The 18544-nt window shown below is 45.9% G+C and overlaps 1 protein-coding gene across 3 annotated transcripts in view; it reads left to right on the top strand.

Annotated features, from left to right (window-relative positions):
• AMOTL1 (angiomotin like 1) overlaps positions 1-18544 on the top strand; it is a 142354-nt gene that overhangs the window by 30975 nt on the left and 92835 nt on the right. Inside the window, exon 1 of one of the 3 annotated variants that reach the window (XM_037029711.1) lies at positions 15286-15570. The exons of the other annotated variants lie outside the window; for them this stretch is intronic. Within the exon in view, the coding sequence (XP_036885606.1) occupies positions 15522-15570 (49 nt within the window). The 5' untranslated portion in view covers positions 15286-15521. Of the gene's footprint in view, positions 1-15285; positions 15571-18544 lie in introns of those variants that run through there. 3 annotated transcript variants of the gene reach the window in all.

Raw genomic sequence — 18544 nt, forward strand, 5'->3', positions numbered from 1 at the left:
CCACCCTTACTTGCTTTACCACCATGGGCATGTCCCCTTAATCCCTGCCTCTGTTTCCTAATCTGTAAAACCATGTGCCAACTATTTTCTGATACTTTTCTAGACCCACTCACCACCCTTCAGCACTCAGCTTCGTGCCCTGGAAAACTTACCTTTTGGCATAGGTCGTCTGGCTGCCAGATGGAAGTGGCCGGCGAGAGGCACTGGCAGGATAGGGGAGGGTGAAAGAAACATGTCTCCTTGCCCTTTAGGCTGTAGGATGAGAAGGCTGTGTTATTCTAGCCACAGCTCTCTAGAGCAATCCTCTCTTACAGCATCAGTGCTTATGGGTTCAGAACCTCCAACACAGGGGTGGTTGCAGCTCCCCACGGTGCCTGGCCCCCGGCCCTTCTTCATCACTTGTCTTCCCTTAACCTGACCCATCCCACTTTTGTCAGCAGTTCCTCCGTCAGACTTCTGGGCACGCCGTCCATCTGCTGAGAAAGCCCTGACCGATACAATGAGGACGATAACAGTACCAGCTTCAGAGCATGATTGGGAGGAGTGAATGCATTTTAGGAGGAATGTGCAAATAAAGTAACCATCATTAAATGTTTACTATGTTTTCATAGCACTTGTCCCTAGGCACGTGCTCTGACACCTTTGACCATGGTCAAAACCTTCTGGAAGACTTAATTTTTGACATATAATTTTAAAAATGTCACCATTCATTTCCTCTTCCCTACCCTGTGTTGAGAGGATGTGTCAAGATACAACACTTATGAAAAATCTGCTTCAAGTCAATATATCAGGTGTCCAAAGTTTTTTAACTCCCATACGTGGGAATTAATAAGGAGAGCTAGACTTCGTATTCACCTACTTGGTGCCCGGCACTTAACATGGGTAAATAGTCTCCTCAGCTTCCCAGCCTGGAGTTTAAATCATGTCACCCACATTAGTATCCCCAAACAGAATGATGTCTGAGCACGTGACTGCCCGTATTACTAAGAAATCAGGGCCTTCTCTAAGGTTATCCCCCAAGTTCACATCCAAGAATTCTCAGAGGCTGCTCAATTGCACCCACAGAGTATGTTCTGGCTCCTCCAGCCTTTCGCCAGGGGAGCTGGGATTCAGCTACAGCTCACTGAGGCCAGTGGAAACTGTGATATCTGTTCCAAGTCCTCTCTTCTTCAGAAACCAGTGATCACATGTCTCTGGCCATCACTGCTGCTGCCCCTGCACACACCAGAACTTGGAGGCATGGCATTTGCTTTCTGGGAGTCTGCCTGGCTTTCCATCATCACCCTCTGTTGGCCTCAGGGGTGAGGACACTACTGTCCTCTGTACTCTTTCAGCCTCAGAATGGAGCCAGGTCTTTCTAACTCCTTCACAAGCCTAGCCCCACTGAGAGTCTGGGGTCAGGTTGGCTCCGTGGCCAGCTCTGAGTCAGCCTCCAAAGAGCCGGGGCCATGCGCCCCACCCCTGGATTCACCCCAGATCTCACCACCCTTGGAAGCCTATTTCTCCTGCCTTCCTCCTCCTGCATCCCCAGAACATAGCTTCCAAGAGGGAGGGAATTTTCATCCCAGTTTAACTTTTCTCAGGATGATTGACAGTGGAAAATTCAATTCCCTTCACAGGAAACCTCACCCAACTGCAGGGGTGTGGTCTGACCTTCTGGCTGCAAAAAAAAAAAAACATTCACAGAATTGTTCACCATTGTTAGAGTTCCCCAAATCTGGGCAACCCGGTCTCTTCCATTGTTGATCTTTTGGGGTATACTGCTCATTTCATCCTCAGAACAACTCAGTAAAGCAGAAGAAACTATTTTCACTTTACAGAGGAGTAAATGGGCTCAGAGAAGTTAAATTATCTGTCCGATGTCACACAGCTTGAGAGAGGCAAAGTTTAGATTCAAAATATAATCTCCGGCTCCAGAGCCAATCTCAGTTTCCTGGAGAGAACAGACAAGTTGCCCTCCTTCCAGGGAGATTGGGTTGTGGGTTAAATAAAATAACATGTGCAAGGAACTAGCACAGGGCCTGGCAGTACACTATATGGTTGGCTGTTCAGTACATTCTTGTTGAATAAGTGAATGGTAGGTACTCAAAGGCAGGCATTTTTTTATTAGACCATCACATAGTGACCAATATGTTCTGTAATGGGATTTGAAGCAACAACCAGAAGAACTTCTCTCAGCTTCCTTTATTACGTCCTGCTTTTCCTGCTCTGTATTGCAGTGGAGAGTACCTGGGGACAGGAAGCCTCTCCTGGTTTCTGATGGCACAGATGCTATTTCTAAAGGAAAATAAACCTTTGCAGCATCATAATTTGGGGCAGGTCAGTGGAAGCCTGGAGAGAAACCTGAACGCATTACTAGACATATAACTAAGGGCAGGTAGACCCAGGCTCAGATGTAAAATTCATCACCACTCCCCAAAGATTTGTTTTTGTTTTTTAAGATTTTATTTATTTACCTTTAGAGGGGAAGGGAGGGGGAAAGAGAGGAAGAGAAACATCAGTGTTTCTCTGATGTTGCCTCTGGCACACCCCGCCCCTGCCCACAACCCAGGCATGTGCCCTGACCAGCAACAAACCAGAGACCCCTTCCCTTACAGGCCCACACTCAATTCACTGAGCCACACCAGCCAAGGCAGCCGCAAAGATTTGTTTGCAAAGTGATACTCCATATGGCCTAGGAGGTGGAGTTTTATTTCAGGGAGAGAATGGAGTAGGAAAGGGAAAATGGCGATAAATACTGAGCCATAAATGCTTATCTACCTTAACTAAAAAAAAAAGGAAAGAGCAAGAAAGATAAGGAATACACAGACACGCACACAAAAATGGAAAGAGCATTTTCCTTGCCAAAGAGATGGTTTTACTAGAAATATATGCTACTGTGTCCATTTATTCCTAAATCTGAAACAGTCATGACTATATAGGAATGATGGTATTTCACCACTTGTTAGGAGCTACTGGGGTCTAAAGAGTGTTCGGTAACCAGCTTTGCCTGCTCAAGAGTACTGCGCTTCCGGTTCCTGCATCACGTTCCTCTGGGTGATCATTCTGAACTAGGTCCTGTTCGTGTTTGTTTCTCTCAAATTAGTGTTGTGCCAGGTGGGCACATTAAGCTGATTTGATGTCATTCATTTCTCTCCTGCTCCCTGGTATGATTTCCTCCTTTCTCCCTTCTTCTCTCCTCTTTCTCTCTCTTGGCCCCATTTCTGTCCCTCCTTCCCTACGTCAGTCTTCTGTCCCTTCCTTCCGTTTCCCATCCTAGGCTGGAATCTGAACAGAAAAGGCAGTGCTTGCCTTCCTGGGGCTCTCTGCCAGAAAATGGAACAGGTCAGATTATTAAAAAGGATAAAAGACTGCTTTTTGGCAAAAGGGGGGAACAGATGTTCAGGGTGGTTTGTCTCTAGCCTGTCTGCTGCCTGCTGAAACTCACTTGTTTACTGGATTGCTAGACAGCGACGCTCCTCAGCTGGGCACACGTGTGGTTGTTTTCACGCCAAATACGTACATCTATCTAATGCTGCTTAATTCTCTTCTCCATGTGACCTTTGTACCCCCAAATGCAGAGTTGGCAATATTTATTTGTATCCTTTTTTCAGAGGGTTTTTAAAAGACTACCGGGAAGAGTGGACAGACACTGTAGCTGCTTTCAAGTCACTGTTTTACAGTCAATATTTAAGGAAACCTCGGTTCTTAAGAAAATAGGGAAAGGACCTTATCTGAAATGAGCCCTATGGAAAGTCTGGGGTTGAAGGAGGCTGAATGAGGAGGGTCTAGTTCCGGTGTCTGTAACCTGCTGGGACTCTTTCCTTTCTGTCCCCAGAGGATTGCTATTTACTGACTGCTGACCAAAAAGAAAAGTCCGTTGCTGTAGTCCTTTGTGGTTGTCCTATCTCATCCTTTAAAAAACATTTTTTTACTCTAAAAGCCATTTCTCCCCAAAACTCAAAGGAGGGATTCCAGATTCTGAACATTTGCTGAGGACTAAATGTCCTTGACAATGGACTGTGTCCTTGATGGACACCTGCTGCCTCCACCTTCAGTGGAATTATTAATAAAAGCAATTATGGTGAGTGCGATAGGGAAAAGTGCAAGGGGGCATGGGGCCACTGAGAAGAGGGGGCTCAATCATGGAGGTCTGGGGAGGCCAGGCAGGCTTCCTGGAGGAGAGCAATTCTTCACAGTGTGATCTGCAAGAACAAAGGTCCAGGGCCGGAACAGCATCACATCTGCCTTAGAACAGCTGGCCAGCCGCAGCCACAGTCAGCTCCTCCTCTAGGGTGTGAGTAACTGAGGGCTGAATAATGGAGTGCCAGAGGATGAAACTGAGTCTTCTCTCTCACACAAGTCTGGGGTTAGCATGGAAACCCTACAAAGTGGGACTGTAACCTTATTAACTCCTTTGTCAAATGCTGTGCCTGTCCTCATGGCTCGAGGAGTCTGTCCCACCAGTAAAAGGCCCTTACATTTGGCTCAGTGGGGTAAAGCTCATGTGAATTTCACTCCTTTCCCATTGAGGAACCTTTTTTTAAAAAGATTTTATTTATTTATCTTTAGAGGGGAAGGGAAGGGGATAGGGAGAGAAATATCAGTGTATGGTTGCCTCTCATGCGTCCCCTGCTGGGAACTGCCCTGCAACCCAGGCATGTGCCCTGACTGGGAATTGAACCCAGATACTCTGGTTCGCAGGCCTGCGCTCAATCCACTGAGCTATACCAGCCAGGGCCATTGAGGAATCTTTTAAAGCAGGTACGGGGACATATCCTAGAGTAGGAAGATATAGTCAGAATTAGCAACAAAAATACAGGACACCAGTTAAATTTGAATTTCAGGGAAAAGACAATTACTGCTTTTAGTATATTTGTGTCCCCTGCAACATTTGGGATATACTGTGCTAAAAAATGTTGTTGCTTATCTGAAATTTCAATCCAATGGGGTGTTTGATCTGGCAGCCCTGGGTGTGGGAGCTGCATCTGGGCATGCGCAGCTCCTTGCATTGGATTTTAGCTCGTTTTGTTAGGAGGTGGGGAAGCATGGCTCCGTTGCTACCATCGGGTATTCAATCCCACTGGACTCCATTAGGCGCTTACAGCAATGAGATATACTTGCTGATGGGTATCTTATTTTACCACCTCAATTGGAAAATGGATGCTGGGAATGAACCCTTCCCACAGTAGAAATCCTAAACAGCTTCAGGGATTTGATGTGTGCTCCAGTTTATATAACACGTAGCATGGATCAATCCCTTCTGCTGGATGGGCTCCATGACTTCTGGAGTCTGGATATTGAGGTTTTGATTTTCTCTATTCTCTCTTGTAACAGAAGCTGAGGTCTGATCTACTCTGTTTTGAAGAGTCGGGGCATCTTAGTGTCCTCATTCCAATGAACACCCAGGGTCTTCTTTCCCTGATGCATGGTCACTCGGCCTGTGCTAGATTGTCACTAGAACGGTGGTTGTATGCGTGGGGGAGGGCGTCCCACTCCTGAGAAAACCTGTCTAGTGTGATGTAGTAATCATTCTTCTAACACTTTCTTTGCAGGGAGCTGAAACCTGACTTATTTCTCTTGCACTCTGTTCTCCATATTTTGCATTCTAGAGTTTGAAAAACCTTTTGTTTTTTTGCCCTGGCCAGGGTGGCTCAGGTGGTTGTGTGTCTTTCCACAAAGCCAGCTTCAAGAATCGCCAGTTTGATTCCCGATCAGGGAGGTTTGGTCCCCTGGGCGAGGTGCTTGCAATTGATAGGTGTTTCTCTCCCTCTTTCTTCTTCTCCTCCCCTTTCTCTAAAAAAGTAAAATAAAAATAAATTGTATTTACTGGGATGCAACATTAGTATACATTTACATTTAGACTCCCATGTACAAATTTTAATATAAATTAAACTAAAACTGAAGTTTTGTGGAGTAGCCATTATACCCTGTTAGATGGGTATTTTCAGTCACATTTGATTTATTTATTTTAAAATGCTGGTTAACCTGTTCAATTGATTTCCACTGATGGGCTGCCAACTACTGCTCTAGAGTGTTAGGTAGCAAACACAAAATAAGTCTGTCTGTTCCTCCTTTCTTTCATGAATTGTACCTTGATCTCTTCTCCATGCTAGTAATCTTTCTAATATGCTCTGGTTTCTCCATCCATTCCCATCCTGCTCAACATCGCCTGGCTGCTTTACGGTTGAGGCAAGTTTCCCTTTAACCTGGCACTGAGAACTGAGCACAGACCTCATAATGTAACTCGACCAGTACTTGGCATAGTGGGGTTATCTGACCCCTTGAGATCAACCCTCCACCCATGCTAATATCACTCCATGAATCAATGCTCATTAGCTCTGGTTATTTAATTATTTTAATTTGCCTGAAAGGCACACTCTAGCCCATTTCCCCTCTGCTTTGTCTATAATGGTACCTGGAGATATTTTTCTTAATTGGGATGGGGTATGTGAAATCAAGATGCCCATTGTTCATATTTCCTGGATCTACCAATTAAATATTCCAAAACTCATGACATGCAAACAGAAAGAAACTGTGTGTCTAGCACAGTCTAGTACAGCAATAATTAAAAGTCCTCTAACATGACCAGTTTTGAAATAAAATGGATAACAAGCTAGAAACAATAGCTAATAATTATGGTGCATGGGCTGCGTGCTAAGCACTCGGCTGAGAGCTTTACACTGCAGTTGACTCGGGAATTTCTCACAACTCTTTAGGGTGGATACTATTGTTAATGCCTGCTTATTAAAAGAAGGAAAATAGAGCTTTAGTAAAGTCAAGTAAGTTAGCTAGTCCTATAACTAATAAGTGGCAGGAGGGGAGTTGATCGCAGGCCCATCTGACATCTCAGCCTGTGTTTTAAAATAGTTAACTGTGCCCACAGAGTGGAAACCACCTCTGGTGGCTTAGAAAGGGAGGGTGTGTGTAACATGCCTAGTATAATGCCTTTGTGGAGGCTTAATAGATCTTACTACCTTCCATAGGAAGGAAAACTTCATAAAAGTTCAGGTGCCTAGCAGCGCGCAGCGCCTGGGAGTCTGTGAAGACTGTGTCCACCCCTCGCTAACTACACTAGGGTAAGGCCTCAGAGCGCTTTCCGGGGGTGCTCTCCAGACTGGATCCGGGGAGCCTCACTCCTGTCCAGGGGAGCTGGGAGGAGGAACTGCTTGCCTAAGAGGCAAAGTAATGCAGTGATTAAAACAGGCTTGAATCCTGGCGCTGTCACTCACGAACACTGACCTCAGGAAATTCACATAATCTCACCTAGACTCCTTTCCTCCTGTGTAAAGCATGGATGGTAACACCTGCCTTTCAGAGCATCATGTACCAGTAAGATGAAATAATGTATGAAATCACTTGGCAAAGAGGAGACACTACTCTGTACATGCTAGTTCAAAACTGNGAGGAACTGCTTGCCTAAGAGGCAAAGTAATGCAGTGATTAAAACAGGCTTGAATCCTGGCGCTGTCACTCACGAACACTGACCTCAGGAAATTCACATAATCTCACCTAGACTCCTTTCCTCCTGTGTAAAGCATGGATGGTAACACCTGCCTTTCAGAGCATCATGTACCAGTAAGATGAAATAATGTATGAAATCACTTGGCAAAGAGCATCATGTACCAGTAAGATGAAATAATGTATGAAATCACTACTCTGTACATGCTAGTTCAAAGCTGAAAACTGGGTTTGGATCATTCTTCTGCTACAGTATCTCTTGCCAATTCCCTCACTTAGGTTGGGATTCTGAGTTCACAGAGAGGCAGTTTCCCCAAATGTGCCACACTAGTGGTTCCCAAGTGTGATCCATGGACCAGACCCCATTAACGTCCCCTGGAAACTTGTCAGAAAGGCAGTTCTTGGGCCCTTCCCTAACCTACTGAATCAGAAAACGTGGGATGGGACCCAGCAGTCTTTTTTATTTTTTTAAGACAAGCTCTGCAGGCGACTGCTACAGCTAAAGTTTGAGAACCACGGTTCTGCCAGCACTGAGCATCCCATCCTGGGTCTTCCTTTGTTTGCATGTTTTTTCCCCTCACCTCAGGACATGTATTCATTGCTTTTAGAGAGTCAGGAGGGGAGAGAAAAAGAGGGAAACATCAATTGGGTGCCTCCTGTATGTGCCCTGACAGGGCATTGAACCAGCAACCTTTCAGTTTACAGGGCGACACTCCAACTAACTGAGCCACACTGGTCAGGGCTCCCTTGTTTTCAGTAGGGCTGGGTGGGAGCCTCTAGAGAGATTGCAGCTTTTGTGTGAATATTGTGATCAAATATGTAGACTGTAAAATTTACTTTCAGGTTGTTTACATTTAATCCTATTACTATTTTTTACCCCCAATTGGTCATTTTCTGATGTTTCCTTTCCCTCTTGCACTTAGTTTGAAAGTCATTTGTATGTACCTTATGCCATAAAGGTTGGATAGAAAGGAACCATTCCCAGACACTGAATAGAGGACACTGGTAACATTGCTAAGGAACTCTTCCTGGGACCATCCCTGCACCGGGGTACCTCAAGGTTCTTTCTCCCTTTGCCACCTTTAAGTTTCTCACACTTATTGAGCTTGTTTCTGCTTCAGGATCTTTGCACATGCTGTTCGATTTCCTGAAACACTTCCTTTCTTCTTTATCTCCTGGGAGAAGCCTTCCATTTCCACCCACCCACTCTAAGTAGCTACCATTCTCCTCCACTAGTCTCTGTTATTGCACCCTGCTCCTCCTTTCATCACACATAGACACATTCGTAATTTAGATTTATATATACACATTTTAGTAAAACAGAGCCCATATCACATTTGGGGCAACTAGTGGAGTATCTTGTCATTCAGTGTAATTGATGATGTTTCTGAATGAGTGAACCATTGCAGCTCTCACATAGCTCTGCCTTCTTTTAAACTGTAGTGTGCTTTCAGTTAATCTTTCTATTTAGGACTTCGTTTTTTCTAGTTATTTCTAATTATTTCACCCTCTACCTTGGACTTTCCTGAAGCCTGTTTTACATCGTGTCACACTGGCTCTATCACTGACACACAGTGAACACTTTCTGGTTTCTGGACTAACTTACCATTTAAGATATGAATTGTAACACCTCGTCCCACTCTGAGCTTATGGTGTAAAACACCTTTTTCTCCTGAATTGAACCATACAGAGAAGCTAAAGCCATTCAGAATGGTGAGAGCTTCCTCATTTCTCTGTCTTTGGCGTTCAAAGTACAAGACATGCGGGTGTTCATTGCATATTCTAGAAAGGAAAGAACTAGAATGGTCGTACGGGTTGTGGAGGGGCCATTCTCACTGTTCTTACTAGCTGTGGACAGAAAGGACGTTTTCAGAATAAAACACCCAAGCAGCCTCTGGAGAATGGCAACTACAAGGGATCTTAAGTGTGAACAGTCCGACCTAAGTTAGGTATAGTTATTGTGACAATCCTTATTTTGTTTTATTTTTAGTTTGTTTGTTCATTTATTTATTTATTAGAGAGAGGGGAAGGAAGGGAGAAAGAGAGGGAGAGAAACATCAATGTGTGATTGGTTGCCTCTCATGAGCCCCAACTGGGGACCTGGCTGGAAATCCAGGCATGTGCCCTGACTGGGAATTGAACTGGCAACCTTTCTGTTTGCAGACCGGTGCTCAATCCACTAAGCCATGCCTGCCAGGGCAATCCTTATTTTTATTGGTGATTTTATGTTGCCGTTATTTTAGAAACTTAGTATAATACCAGTTTTAGAAGAAAAAAATGATGTCTATATCATCATTGGAAATAGGAGAGTAAAACATGATTAGTTTTTTGTTCACAAAAAGAGGAAAAGGAGGAAACTATGGTAGCAGAATATACTGTAGGATAAATAAAACTGAGGCTGCCTCCTCTTGCAATTGGATTCACCCAACAACTCAATGGTGTGATCAACATGGTCAGAAGCTTGGGATTCTGTAAACTTGGCAACGTCAGTTACTCAACTAATTCAGTGGTTCTTATCCAGGGTCAACTTTACTCCGTAAGACACATTTGGCAATATCTGTGGAGGTGTTATTAATTGCCACAACTTGGGTTGGTTTGGGGTGGGGGTGTTGCTACTGGCATCTAGTGGGTAGATGCCAGGGATGTCATTACACATTCTATCACACACAGGGATATTCTTCACAACAAAATGTTATTAGCCACAAAGCTTAATAGTGCCAAGGCTGAGAAACCCTGAAATAATCAACCAAAAAAGAGTATGAGCTTTCAATAGTCCCAAGGTTTTTGTAGGAATAGTGGCAAATAATAATTAGAATGATTACCACTTATTAAACACCTGTTATATGCCAGGCTCTTTATATTCCTAGCTACTTAGTGTTTCCATCAGGATCTGACCTCAGGTTTGTTTGGGGCTAAGGTCCCTACTCTTCCTCTTCAGCTATTCAGTGCAGGTACATTTTCCCTGGACAAGATCATATCTACTCTCTCTTCCTTGTTTTCCATGTAGATGAAATTATGTGTGTAGTGCATGTTAGGTAATTATGCTCACAGGAGAAAGCCATGAGACAAGAAGAGACTGTTGTGTCACTATGGGTGTGAAGGTAAAACCATCCAGACAAACAGGCCCAATCCATAGCTTACTAATTGAGCCAAACACTTGTGTAGGTTGTATAGCACAGAGACTGGCCCTTAGTAGGTAGTTAATAGATATTTGTTGGGAAGTTTTTCATAATCAAAGAGTCCTTGGATACATTTCAAAAGGACCAGGATTTCCAGATGATGCGTTCTGTTATACTACATTTAAATCCTCCAGGGGCACACCTGCAGAGGTGTCTCTTCTGTGCATCTCCCACTGGCCTTTCACATCCTCCCCGACTGAATTTGTCACTTCCATTCACAGTCAGCCTGGCCTGGCAAAGGCTCATCCCTTTGACCTTCCCTCTCATCGCAGCAATGTTCTCCTGGCACCCTGTACTTCAGGCACTCCCAGTATTTGCTGCATTTTGTTCCTGTCAGCAGTTTGCAAGGTGAGGGCAGGACATGTGTCAGAATCTCCAGAGGAGGCCTGTGCCGTGGGAAAAAGCTTATCTGAGAACATGATTTTATGTTTGGAAGGAGCGGAAACATATATACAACTATTGTCTTTGTAAAACAGAGGCCTGAAAGAAACACTTGGAAAAATTCCCCTAGCCCGGTGATAATACAGGGGTTTATCAAATCTGGTGTTGGTGTGTCCATTTGTGTCTATGAAAAGAAGAGATTCAAAGAAAAAGTGGTGAGAAGCAAGGCCATATGCACTTTCCTTTCCAATGCGTAGGCCTTTGCTAGTAATATCCTCCTCTCAGCGCTTGGATTTCTTGGAACCTGCCCTCCCCACAACTCCACAAAACCAGTCACTGCTTTGTGCTCCCATATGCTTTGTTTTAACCTCTACTATGTCAGCCAATAGTCTTTATCTTCATCACACGCAGCTCTGACATAGTAAACGCTTCTGAAAGAGAACTGCAAGAGCACCCTCACTCCAACGAGCTGATGGAGGCAGTCCGTGGCACTCAAACGTCAGCGTGCTAGGAGGCACTTAGAACAGATTCTAGGACTCCAGTTTTAGCCATTCTGAACCTCTGGAATTTGGAGGTGGGGACATCATCAATTAAAAACTGTACATGTTTTGGTTTATAAATCATACTCTATGAAGCACTACAGAACTTGGGCTTTAAAAATAGCCTTGTATGTCCAAGAAGCAAAACAGCATCTTGATGAAGACAGCCTGGTTGTCTTCAGTCGCTGGTTTGTTCATTCCACAGACCTGAATCGGGAACTACTCATTGTAGTATGCCCCGTCCCAGGTGATGCTGCACTCTGGCTGGGGCTGTCTCTTCATGTGGTCAAGCCTTTCCACTCTCCCTTTGTCATGTGCCGTCTCCCTCCTAGCAAGCTCAGGCCCATTCTTAGGGCCTATTCCAGTCAAAGTAGCAGCTGATAAGGGCTTCAAGGACGGATTTAGTCATTCAGAGAAGAGTGAAGGGGGAAGGAGATTTGCATTTTAACAGAAAATAAAATTCCTTGTTATTTCAAATCACTGGAGAGGAAGGAAAGGGTTTCTACTCTGTGCCCAGCACTTGACGTATATTATCTAATCTAATAAGCCAGTGAGATAAGTGTCATTCTGAACCCACAGAGGAGGAAGCTGAGGTTCTTGTTAGGTTCCTCTCCACAGATAGGTGGAACCAGGACTAGAACACAGGACTTAACTGTAAGACCAGGCTCATTCTCCTCTGCTCAGGTGCCTGTCACTTCACTCTTCCGGCCTCCGCGCATTGCTGGTGCACCCCTTGCCTGCCCTGTTTGGAGACAGTTCTCTGAGCTGTCTCTAAGAGTGCTGAGACTGTTCCGTTACTTTCCTACATTTCCTAGGAACGAGTAAAAGACAGCCTGTGTCACTTTGGGGAGGATGCTGACCTTTAGAGTGAGTGTGCAGATCCAAAGAAAACACCGATGCTGCCTTGGCTGTTGTGACTCTTTGTGTTGGGTGTCACTCCGCAAACCGCAGGGACGTTTCTCTCTTATGTAGATGTTTCTCTTCTTCTCTTTCTCCTTCCCTTTCCTTCTCTCTAAAAATAAATAAGTAAAATATTTTTTAAAAAAGAAAGAAAGAGCACACATTCTGACTGGTTCACCGGGCTGCTAGTAAAACGGCATTCAGTTTTTGTTGTGAACATGCCTGCCTTCTGTTTGACCTCCGCTGTACGTCAGGATCTCCAGTCAAGCATTCTGTAAAGTGCTATTGATGATCTCTTGCTAGTCAGATCCAGAGTCTTTTTCTCAGGCCTTAGTACCTGAACAATAGATTCAGGTGTATTTGATGCAGAGGATTACTCATTTTCCATTTTTGATGTAGTGATTATTAATAGTTGAAGAAATTAAGGTGTATGGAGGGGGAAATTGGCCTCCAGCAGGTCTCGCTGCCTGTGCTGCTCTGCATTTGACCCTTGTGTTACCACTTGGCGTCAGTTTGGAGAGTCTAGGCTAGGTCCACCCATCTGAATCAGAAGGTGCTTGAGTCTACAAGCTGTGCCTGTCACTTCCTCGGGAGTCTAGGAATCGGTAGCTTTTGAGAGAGGGACCAAATTCCTAAAACCTCTTCTATTTTCCATGCCTTTAACCCTGCCCAGCTCTGTACTTCTCCAGCCTTTTCCTCTTCTTCTTCCTAATTTCTCCCATTTTTTGTTGTGGGCATTCTCCGGGTACACCCGTCTTCACAGCTTCGTTTTTTTCCTCTGTACCTCTGTTCTCAGCTTTTCACTCAGGTTCTTCTTCCTTATTTCCTCTTGCCCAGAGGACAGTAAGCATCTTAACATCTTTCTCGGACAAATTTCCTCTCTCAGCTCTGCTTCTTTCATCATTGGCCCAATGAGCCATCCTTCTAAGAATGGTCCATTCTTCCTATGACCCAGGTTCAAAATATGGGTTAACTTGATTTCTTAGTTCTTTCTCCACGATAACCATCTAGTCCATGAAAAGATTATAATCTTGCTTCATAGATATGGTATCTTTTTTCATTATATTTGGTATCTTCAAAGATTTGGTATCCACATAGTATCTCTTCCTTTCCATATCCTTTGCCCAAACCTCACAAGTTATTGCTTCCTGCAACTGTTTTCCAGATACTTTCTGCTTTACAGGGCTATTGGAGGGTTGGTTGAAATAATAACAGCAAGTATATGTGGAGCACATAAGTACTGTGATATGTATTCTATGTTTGTTCATTTATTCACCTTTACAACCACCCTGTGGGGCTTGGTGCTATTTTCATCATTGTGCAAACTGAGTTTTAGAGAAGTTAGGTGACTTGCCCAAGGTCACACAGATAGTGAGTGGTTTGCACTGTGACCTAATCTGTGCCAATTTTGTTCCTGTGGATGCTTGTAATTGATAAATTCTGTTGCCTCCTAAGATATGGTATGGTATCTAATAGAGGCCAATTAATAAACGTTCATTTCCTTCTTCCTTCTCTCCTTTTACTGTCCACTACCTCTTTCCCAGTTTATCCCCACGTGCTAACTGCATCCGAGCTCCACCACCCTTCAGTGCTCTCCTTTTTCCTGCATTGAGACCTTCTTTCCACCTTTTGTAGGCATCTCCAGACCTTGTGTTGTTGCCTTCTTGTTTTGTTTACATAGCTTGTCTTCTTAAATAGGTAATCTTTGAAGGGCTGAGCTGTTTCTTTTGTGTGCTGTAAGTTTTAGGATAGGTGACTTTACATAAAGTAGGTATTTGGTAAATCATTGTTAAATTATTGCATTTGGCTTTATATTGTGAGGTGAGGTTCCTGAACTAGCCATCCTGGGAATCAGAACAATAGACTGGAATCAGAAAGACACACAATTCACCAGGATTAACTGGAGGGGAAAATCTGCTGGCAGGCTATTGTGGTAATTGTCGAAATCCTGGCAGGAATGCCCTAAAGGAATCCTGGTCTAGTGAAAAGGCGAAGAGAGGAGAGGAACACTAGAGGTGTGATGTACCCTGACTCTCCTATTAACGTCTTCCGCAGCAGCTGTTCTGCTAGCTGGCCTCTCAATCTCTGAGCAGCAGAGCTGGCCCTTGAAAGCTAGTGAGGTATGTCACAGTGGGGGCGGGTCCCTGCTCTGCAGCTCGAGGCTCCAAAGGTGTACCGAGTATAATTGGATAAATAGTGTTACTTAGTCCAGCCTGGTTTAGGAGTGGGGGAGAATCAGTAACATTTTCCCAGAGTCACTTTCTTTGCCTCCACTCTGGCAGATAACACCTTGGGGGTTTGTGGCCACAGGATGTACAGCTCTCCCGATACATTTAATAGCTAAGGCTGTAAGATCTGATTTGGACCCTCTGTCTGTCAACGGAGCACGTCTTAGCAGCAGTTCGCCCAATCTCAGCGTGTGACAGAGGCACTGGGGCCTGGGGAATGCAAAGAGAAAAGTGTGTGGCCACTTTTCACTTGAAAATTCCACTTAAGAAAAAAACCCTAAACAGAACCTAACCTGGTCTTGGAGGACTGGTCAAGGAACCGATTTTTGCTCTTCCTTCGCACCAGGAGTTGGCCTGGTGCGAAGGAAGAGCAAGTCTAAGGAAGGGTAACTGGTCGGTCTAGCATTAAAAACCGCCGCAGAGGACGACAAGGGAGGCTATCGCTTTCCTGAATCTGGGAGACAACCTCAGCTTGAGCTCCGGGCAATTTCATCGGGTCGTCTCACGGACCTGAGGGGTGGCGGGAGCCTGAAGACGGGCTCTAGGGCCCAGCGGCCGGGCGCCGGGGCGAGGGTGGAGTGTAGGGTTACATTGACGGGCCAGGACGACCCTCCCCGACCCGCGCTCTAGGAGGAGCGAGCGCGGGCGGAGGCGGGAGCGCGCGGGAAGCTTTAGGACCCAGGAGCGGTTGTCCGGTTTGGGGCTGGAGGTGAAGCCCTGGCCTTTCCCCTCTTCCTGCGTGAATGGGGCTGATTGTCGGGCGCTGTTTCCCCGGGCTGCCCCACGCCATGCCCAGCGCGCTGCCTGGCGGCCGCCCTTTCCAACCACGGCGGTGAATTAGCCATGATCGCCTCATGTGGAAGGCAAAGTTACGCCGGGGAACTTGTGAGTCTGCGGTGAAAGGTAATCAGTCCGCGCTCTGGATGCACCTCCAAGGCCTCCAGATCTCCCACAAGAGGGACCAGCCGTCCAGTGTGCCCTCGCCCCAAGCTGCTCGGGGCTAGGGGCTCCTCTTCGGTCTCCGGGCTGAGATAGGCTGGGCTTGGAAAGACTCAGGCAGCCAGTTCGGCGCCAGGGGCCGGGAATAAGCGAGCGCCACCGGAATCTTGCTCTCTTAACCAGATTTTTTTTTCTTTTCCTTTTCTTTCTATCTTTTTCTTTTTTAAAGAGCAGAACTCCGTTTCCATGCCACCCTCTAGGCCCCCAGTGCCAGCGGGGCGGGTCATAGAGCTGCCTCCTCCCTTGCCCCATCGGAGGCTGGGAAGTTGTATCTGCTCGCCGGGCCCAGGACCCCGGGGTGCAGGCGCGTCCCCGACGCGGAGGCTGGCCTTTCCTGAGGGGCCCTGCCGTACGGCTGCACTCTCAGACGCGCCCGCGCGCGGGTCTCCGGGCTGCGGACTGAGGAGGCGGAAAGGGGGTGGCGGCTGGCTGCTTCCCTCCGCGCCAGACAAAGGCGCGCATACCCGCCCGCCAGACGGGCTGCGGCGCTCCAGGCCGGACTCTTCCTGCCGTCGGGGGAGTCTCGGCCTGGAAAATGGGGGCGACGGAAGGGTCGCGCCCGGGAGCCGAAGCTAGGATCACGTTAGCTTTTACTCCTTCTTTGTTCTCCCCAGACAAGTTTCTTTGACAGAAATAGGGGGGTTACATCAGCTTTCCCTTGCTTAGTGATGGCCTTTAAAAGAATCTGGTTCGGGGGGGCATATAAAATTTTGCAAGAAGAACTGTTTTTCTTGGAACGTGACATTTGTGGCAGGAGGGAGATTGGCACATCGGCCTCTGACAGCCGAGTGGAGCCGAGGCCCTGCGCTTGCGTAGGGGCCGAACGTGCGGGGTAGTCATCCGGGCTGGAGGGCAAGGCGATATAGAGCTGAAGAGCCCAGGCGCGCACCCGCCTCGAGGGCCTCCGCTACCTGGACTGTGCCTACGGCGATGAAGACAAGTTTATCCCCCCACTCCTTGGAATCCCAGCCTGAGAATCCAGACTCGGGGCCACGCCCTGCTCTCTGGTATCTTGATTGTGGCGTGGAAGACTTCCTTTTCCATTTTTTGTTCGAAGGCTTTTGCTTTTTTGGCGTGGTGTTGGTTTACTGTCTCTAGGTGGCAAATGCTTTGGAAAATGCCCGGCTTGCATGTAGATAACCTGGACTGGGGCTTCAGCAGACAGGGCCTCAGGGGCTCCAGAGGCTTTGTGGTTTGGACCAACATTGGGCCCCTGGCCCCTCAGCTCCCTTGCCATCATGATACAGTGCGGACATGATTGTCCATGATCTTCCTAAGCATGTTATGAGAGTCGAGTTTTTGCACTGCTCATAAAGTCCTGGGGAGTGGTGGTGGTGGGGTAGGGGGTGGGTAGAGAGCCATCTGTGATACCCAGAGGTGATTTTGACTATTACAAACAATAATGCTGCTTACCATAAGCTAGTAAAACCAGAGTGGAAAGATATTAATAGCTACTATTCCAAAAAAAATTTCTTTCCATTTCGGTAAGTGAAAAGTCAGGGCTTGAAATATTGAACAGTCACGGCCCTCTGCTTCCAAAATTGCCCCCTGGGTCCCTGCCAAAGGGAGATTTCCTCTGGCGGCCCACCACTCCTGGATCTTGTAAGCTCCCTGTGGTGGTCAGAATCAGGTTAACAGGGGTCTCTCTAGATTACAAGTTCTGGAAGAAATCTAGACCATGTGAAATTTATTTCCCATCACATTGTTCTGAGCATTATAGTGCCTTTAGTATGATTGCTCTTTATGGCAACTATATGGGAACAATACTTAAATACTCTTTGTTTTACGGAGTAGTAAATAATTGGAAGCTACTGATTTGACCAGAATGAAAAGGAATAGGACATAGAGTCAGGGGCTTTAAAGATGTCTCTATTCTTCCTGGTAAGTTGTGGTAAGGGAGTGTTTCGTTTTTTGGAGAAATACATTTTCTTTCTTTTTTAAAAAATATTTATTTATTTTTAGAGAGAGGGGAAGGGCAGGAAGAGAGAGAGAGAAAGAACATCAGCCCATCTATTGCCTCTCACAGGGGTGACCAAGGACTGGCCCACAACCCAGGCATGTGCCCTGACCAGGGATTGAACCAGCAACCTTTTGCATTGCAGAAGGATGGCCAGCCAACTGAGCTGCACTGGTCAGGGCTTGGAGAGATACATTTTCAAGATAAATAAGGAAACTCTTGTAACCTCTGCAAGTGGATAGGAGGGAGAGGAGGTGCAGTAAAGCCCATTCCCCTCCCCCTTCTTTTTAAGACAGACCAAAGTCTTGGTCTTTTAGGTTCTGTGCAGATGGAGAATAAGACTACTAATATATGCAGGAGCATATCAAGATCAAAGCATTTAAAAATGCATCTTTTCATGGAAGCTAATGGTGGACTTTGAGTTTAAATGAGATTTTAGCACATGAATGCAGAAATGTGAGTGATTTTATGGACAGGCACACTGCTGATTAGAGTCATAAATGTCTGCCCTTGGCCAGTTAGTCTGGAGGTTTTTGTGGGTAATGCTCTGATTTTTTTTGTGTGGGGGGGATGTCTACTTTACTGGGAAAGTGTGGACTCAGGGCCTGGGGAAAGATGCTGAACTACTGAAATTAGATGGCAGTCTGACTGGTGAGAGTTCTGCTGAAAAGTACAGCCCCTAGGTACCAGCACTGTGCCTTTCACAGTAATTTGTGAAGGGGCTTTGAAAATGATTAAAGTACTATAGTACCCCCCACCTTCTCTCCCACTGGGTGCCTGAAATTGCACATAGTCCTGAACCCTGTGTATACTATGTTTTTTCCTATATATACGTACCTATGATAAAGTTTAATTTATAAATTAGGCACAGTAAGAGATTAACAACTAATAATGAAATAGAACAGTTATAACAATATACTA

This window comes from Sturnira hondurensis, unplaced genomic scaffold (assembly GCF_014824575.4).
Source record: "Sturnira hondurensis isolate 20B ecotype Veracruz unplaced genomic scaffold, ASM1482457v3 Scaffold0020489, whole genome shotgun sequence".
Lineage (NCBI taxonomy): Eukaryota > Metazoa > Chordata > Mammalia > Chiroptera > Phyllostomidae > Sturnira > Sturnira hondurensis.